The 6,140-nt window shown below is 48.4% G+C and overlaps 1 protein-coding gene across 1 annotated transcript; it reads right to left on the reverse strand.

Annotated features, from left to right (window-relative positions):
- Positions 1-2,889: 2,889 nt before the first annotated feature.
- Positions 2,890-5,734, reverse strand: KIAA1191 (KIAA1191 ortholog). Its single transcript, XM_026659505.2, has 2 exons — positions 5,587-5,734; positions 2,890-4,844 (listed from the first exon to the last, which is right to left on the reverse strand). The coding sequence occupies exons 1-2, from the start codon at positions 5,678-5,680 to the stop codon at positions 4,636-4,638; spliced, it is 303 nt and encodes a 100-aa protein (XP_026515290.1). The 5' UTR covers positions 5,681-5,734; the 3' UTR covers positions 2,890-4,635.
- Positions 5,735-6,140: the final 406 nt, after the last annotated feature.

The following is a 6,140-nucleotide window of genomic DNA, read 5'->3' on the forward strand; positions in this document are numbered from 1 at the left end:
CTGGGCAGAAGCCCCTAGTTCCCCACCCCAGTCTGATAGGTGGAGAATGGGGGGGGGGCCACGCACTCCACAAGTCACACTTTAAAAGAGCCACATGTGGCTGGGGAGCTGCAGTTTGGCCATAGGGTGACCAGACAGCAAGTGTGAAAAATGGGGACGGGCTGGGGGGGGTAATAGGATCCTATATATAAGAAAAAGACCCAAAAATCAGGACTGTCCCTATAAAAATCAGGACATCTGGTCACCCTATTTGGCCACCCCCGCTCTAGATGTTAGTAAAGTAGCATCTCACTGATAGGAAAAGCTTCCAATCAACCCTCTATCCCTACATAGTACAGCCGAGTTCTCAAAACAGGCCAGAGCAGCTTCCAACAGGTCCTGCCCACTAGAGGAAGCCACGCCTGCTTCAGAGCATCTATCCCTGGGCGGCAGTATTCAAAGCTAGCTAGCTGTTTTGGAGCCACACGTCCTGCCCTGACAATAGCGGCTGAGCATAGGATGCAAGTTTGTATTAGGCATCTGGAATTTCGCACTAAAGCTTCAGGTAAAGCAAATTGGTGACAAACTAGTTACAATAGACTTCCTCTAGAGATGAGCTGACCTAGAAAGCGATGCTAAGACTGGACAATTCTCTCTTCCTTCCCCTGCCCCCTTTCACAGTGGCTTTATTCCTTGCAGTCAAGGCGTCAGGAAGCACACCTTGCTCTGAAGTGGCAGAGGCAGACCCAGGAACTAGGGGGAGATGGGACAGTTTAGTGTTTCAGAACAATCTGCGTGCCCCTCTCACGCTCATATGGCCCCACTATCCTATCTGAACACCTCCCCCTCTAAGGGATTTACCCTCATAACACCCCTGTGATGCAGTGTACAAACCCCACACTGGGACAGAAGGGGTTAAAGGACTATACTGGGCCCAGCTAGCCCCGCCCCTCCAACCCTGCTGAGCATGCTCAACTGGAGACAGAGTTGAAAAGGGGCCCACCTGCCCAGCACCCAGCTCAGAGGGGGCAGGCTGGGGGAGGAGTGCAGACCTACCCTGCAGGCTCCTGCCAAAGGGGATGGATTGTATGTTGAACCCAGCTGGGGCTCACTGTTTTGGGTCCTTTTTCCTTATTGGGACCAGAAGCGCAGAGAGCAGTGCTGGGAAGCAACCCAGGAAGGATAACACAGAAGGTCTGTATTTCTTCCCCCCCCCCCCCCCCAGGATCAACACTGCTGACCGTCCTAGGGCTATGGGGCAGAGCCCAGTAGACTGGGCAGGCCCAGGCTCCCCTACCACTGCCCCATCCCCCAGCTGAGTGGACACTAAGCCACCCAGCCCATCAAGGGCCCTACTACAACCCCTCTACAGCAGGGGACACTGGTGCCATTTGCTTTTTGTACTACAGTCCTGGTCAACAACGCAGCTATACCACTCACATTTCACGCACACTAAAAGGACAGCAAACAGAAGCTGAGTTTTCCTACCTGCCATGCAATGACTAGGGCTGTAGACACTGTTGCTCTCGCCCCTCCGAGCGCCGGGGTCTACGAGCCTGCCTTTTAGGGACCCAGGCTTGCCAGTTTTGAAGAGTAAGTTAAGGGCAGGAGTGGTACCTGAAGCCCTGTGAGGCTGTTACAATAGAAATCTATGGTTTTTTACGTTAGTCTGTGTTGAATGATCTGCAGAAATAACCCCCTGCACCAGGGACAATGAATGTGTCACCAGTACTAGGAAATAGACATGGGGGAGGGGAAGAGTTCTGCTCTTCCAGGATAGCACACATTTTCTAACGACGAGTACATGGTTACTCCGGGGGGGAGGCGCACACATGCCCCTTCTCTGGAACCTGAAGTTGGATTTTTAGGTGACATTTCCCAGCTTTGGTCTCTGCCTAGAGGTGATGAGCTGGAGGAAGTGAGCACAAACGGCTCAGCTATTTGAGTAGACGAAAACTGCAAAAAGAAACCACTTTTTTTTGCTCCCTGCTTCCAGATTAAAAATACCTTGGGAATCCAACAGCCACTGCAGCAAAGCTATTGGGAGTAGCGTTCACATCAACAGGGTGAAAGCTACAGCAAAGACCCTGCTGAAAACCGGGTTTGATTTCATCAAGTTCTAACTGTTCAATTACACTTCGAAGAGGTACAATGAAGTTTATAGTTGTACTATTCAGTTCAAAGTGGGTTCCTCAAGGAATGTTGTCTATGCACACAGCTAACTGCATACTGAACAATGCAGGGAAGAGACACCCTTGTGTGTACCGTTAGCTGTGGAGGGCAGGGTACTGCAGTGGCATCAAGCCACATGCTTCAGTGTTTCCTTTCCTTTTAAAGCTAAAAAAAATTCAGTCAAAGCTAAATCGGAGAGGCAAGGTCACATGTGTACTGCAGTGCTGCCACACACACTGTTTTGTAGCCTTAGATAACCACCTAGCAGATTCCCCAGGAGGTCAGCTACACACGTACTGAACCTGGGAGGGCAACATTATTCCCCAGGCATGGGAAAAGCTGCCAGTTACCAGCCTGGGAGTTGCAGCTTAAGAAAGTGAGGAAATCCCCCAACAATGACTTTCCATTGGCTCTAGTTTCATGAACACTTCTATTTGTTAAGTTCTGTAATAGCAGCACCCCCTCCCTTAGGGCCCAGACGAAGCACCACTATCTTCCTTTCAAGAAGGGATAGTACAAAGCAATGAACATTGTAATGCAAAAATAAATAAATGGTGACCAGACTTGTGCCTACGTGTCCCAGATTAGACACAGAAGAGTTCACTAGTTACTCAGCAAAGGGCAGAGAGCCCTGTGCAGATCAGGTTTGCTCCTCTTTCCTTCAGGCACTTTACCTGCTGTGCTGCTGCAGAAACCACCACATATCTCCATTCACAAGGGCTTTTATTCTCTTGTAACAGTTAGACACATTTAAAAAAAAAACAAAAAAAAACTACAACATGAGCACAAACAGCACAAATAAATTAATGGAAGTCAAAGAAGTCTGATTACCACTGATCATACACACTTCCAATCCATAATGACAACTGATTACTAGGGTAGGAGTCCTTGGTGCTATCAATGCAACACCTATGTGACTGGTGTTGCCATTAGTGATGAAGTTTGAAATGAAGCTGTGCTACAAACCATGCTTCCTCAAGGGGGGACATAAGCTAAGCACTGCAGTGCGGTCAGGACATAGCCTCTCTTTGGAGCTCCAAGGAAAGAGATTTCAGTATAAGAGGCTTTTAACACTGGCTGCAACAAGACTGGGCCTTACATGCCATCTGACTGCTACAGTGATGACTACGGAAAGGGTAAAGTTCAGGCCAGTACCTGTCAAGGAATCTAAAGGAATCCGGAGTGACCAGTTTGCCACAGGGCAGGTATGGAGATTTCACACTAAGCCGCCTTCCACTGCTTGGTGAATTAGAGGCTACTTAAAAAGCTTCTTCCCCACTTCTGTGGAGGAAGAGACGTGAAGGTGTGTGTTGACTGTTTCCCATGAAGGTGTATAAATCTAGGCTAAGAAAAATCTTAAGTCTTACCAGAGCACAGGAGGAATGTTTAAGATTCAATTCTCCCTTAGTCCCCCTCAATGCCTGCAAGCATGAATCTGATGTTGAGAAATAAAGATCCTACAGAAAAGGGATTGTCCACGTCCCTTTCTCTAACTGCTACATCCCCTCCACACATACCTCTTACAAGATACAACTAGAACTCCGAGACACAGTGCCACATCAACTGTCGTTCCATTTGTGCTCCCCACTGAAAGCAGCAGAATGGGGTTACCATGCAAAGATCTGAGAAGAGAATGAAGGGTTTAGTTCAAGCCACACTAGCTCTGGTCATTTCTTCCTCTGGGCCCACTGGAAAATGAAGCCCTTTGACAGCAGAAGTAAAGGTTTCCCCCCTGCCACCAAGCACCAGTACAGAACCGCACAGCAGAATTTAACACTAAGGGCTGATCTTTAGAATGGTCACTGTTCATGGACCAATTACCCTTTTAACAAAGAAACCCAAAAAGAAAAACACTAGATGTGGTACTATAAACTGACATTGCAGAGCAGGGGAGCTACATGGTTATGTAAGGGAATCTTGATAGAGAACGTCAGTGAATGCTCCAGTTCTTGACAGGCTTGGCTGGAGGTTTTTGGTCTCTAGCACAAGACCACCGGCTGCTGGTGTTGTCTAGATCCTAGAGAGAAGCATGTCCTTCTGGCAACTTGTCCAGGGCCCTGAGCGGAGGAGAAGTAGAAGCCTAGAACATAGCTAGGCAGGACAGCCCACTCCGCACAGCAAGATGCTCAGGAAGAGGTCTCCCAACACGGTGTGGATTTTCAGGTTTTAGACCAGCACACATCTCCCAGTGGAATCTTGCTGTACAGATAAATAGGACTGCAGCGGATACAGGTCGGTTGATATGGACTTGGTGCTATTACAGAAACTTTCTAAAAAAAAGCAGGAGATTGAGGCTGCGCTCCAGAAGTAGTGACGGTTGTTTTCCAGATCTTGTTTCTGTCTCGTCGGTGCTCTGACATGGAAGAAAGAAATCCTGCACAGTTACCTAGGAAAGTCAAGTGGGATGGGGAAGCATACCCAAAACCACCCTTTAATCCATTATGAAGACACCAAGAGCATCCTTCCTTGGAGGCAACGATATTCCTAGAATCCCGTGGGAGTGAGCACATTCATATCCCGGGGTTTGAGGTTATGGGACCGTGCTGACTGTTTCTTCCCCTCCATAACAGGAATGTCCATCTTGGGTGGTTTGAAGGTAGCTGGGTCCTCTGCCATCCTGGTGGCCTGGGCACGGATCAGCTCCATTGGGGATGGCTTCTGGGCACCCTTATAGGACTGGATGGTAAAGGCCCCTGAGGGAAGAAGTTGTTACAGCAGATAAACAGTTCATTCAGGTTTTACAGAACATTCACATATCAAGGTCCGCAACATCAGGAAGCGGCTCTTAAAACTGAAGGTTAAGGTCTTGCCGTGATGTATGTAAGGCACACACAGAAGCATCATTTCACATTGTTTTCCCTCCCAGCTCCCCTGGAGTGTAGCTAGTGCCCTACAGTGCATGTTCCTCAAAGATCCATGCGGAAGTGTCCCAAACCCCTGGGACCGTCACACCCACAGATAGCGTCTTGCTGGTATGCAAGAGGCAGAGATGGTATAATTTCACAACTAGCTGCTGACAGGTGTGGTGCCATATATTTGACAGTCTGCCTTCCACGCAGCTCTGCAGCCCTTAAGCACATCAGGGAGAGGCTGCAGGTTACTAAAGAGAACAGTGGCCACCTGCCATTTGGCTGTGTCCACTGGCACATGCACAAGATGCTCTAGTTTTAGACACTGAGGAAAGGCCTGGGCAGCACAAGACGCAGTTACAAATAAAGGCTGTCACATAACACAGCCGCGTTTGTATGGAAAGCTGTTTATGGCCACTTTGTGCTAGTTTTCACTGAAGAGTTAGAGTTTAGGGGTAGTGACAGCATCACTGGTGCAGTTTACATGGATGACTTGTAACCACTCTCTGAATTAAGTGTTTGCACTGTCATCTCCCGCTACCTATGGCAGCTTTTGAGAAGGGTTCTCCTCCTAGAGGGCACATACCTGGGTCATTAGTGGATTTCTGGACAGCTCTGGGTCCAAAAAGGCTCCATTTTTCAGAGGATATTCTGTCTCTGTCCCCACCATCGGAATCCATGGAGACCAAGTCTGAGCCAGTGATAGAACTGGAGGATCCCTGACTAAACCAACCCCTGGAGGAAAAGAATCATTTGGAGTATGTAACAACTGGAAGGAGAAACGTGAGTTTAGTCTTTGGCACCATAGGACCACCAGAAGCATCCATTCCCGAAGCAAGCATGAATAGGCCTTTTGCTTTAAAGCCATTTCCCTACATCCATGGACATGTATGTGTCTGCCCACCCCCAGTAGAAAGAATTTGCACCCACAAGGAGTTCTAGAAGCTCTCATACTAATCTAGTCCATCTGAACATTCAGAACTGAATATTTCTACAGAGAATCCAGGGGAGGCTCTGAACTCCACCCCTTCAATAAGATATTTGAGTTCTCCAGTGCTGGGCAGGAAAGTTCTTTGTTGCAACTCTGACTTTAAGTGGCCTTAAGGAAACCAACTCCTGGGAGGCAAGGAACTGCCCTAT

Source organism: Terrapene carolina, unplaced genomic scaffold, assembly GCF_002925995.2.
Source record: "Terrapene carolina triunguis isolate 2854851 unplaced genomic scaffold, T_m_triunguis-2.0 Scaffold629, whole genome shotgun sequence".
Lineage (NCBI taxonomy): Eukaryota > Metazoa > Chordata > Testudines > Emydidae > Terrapene > Terrapene triunguis.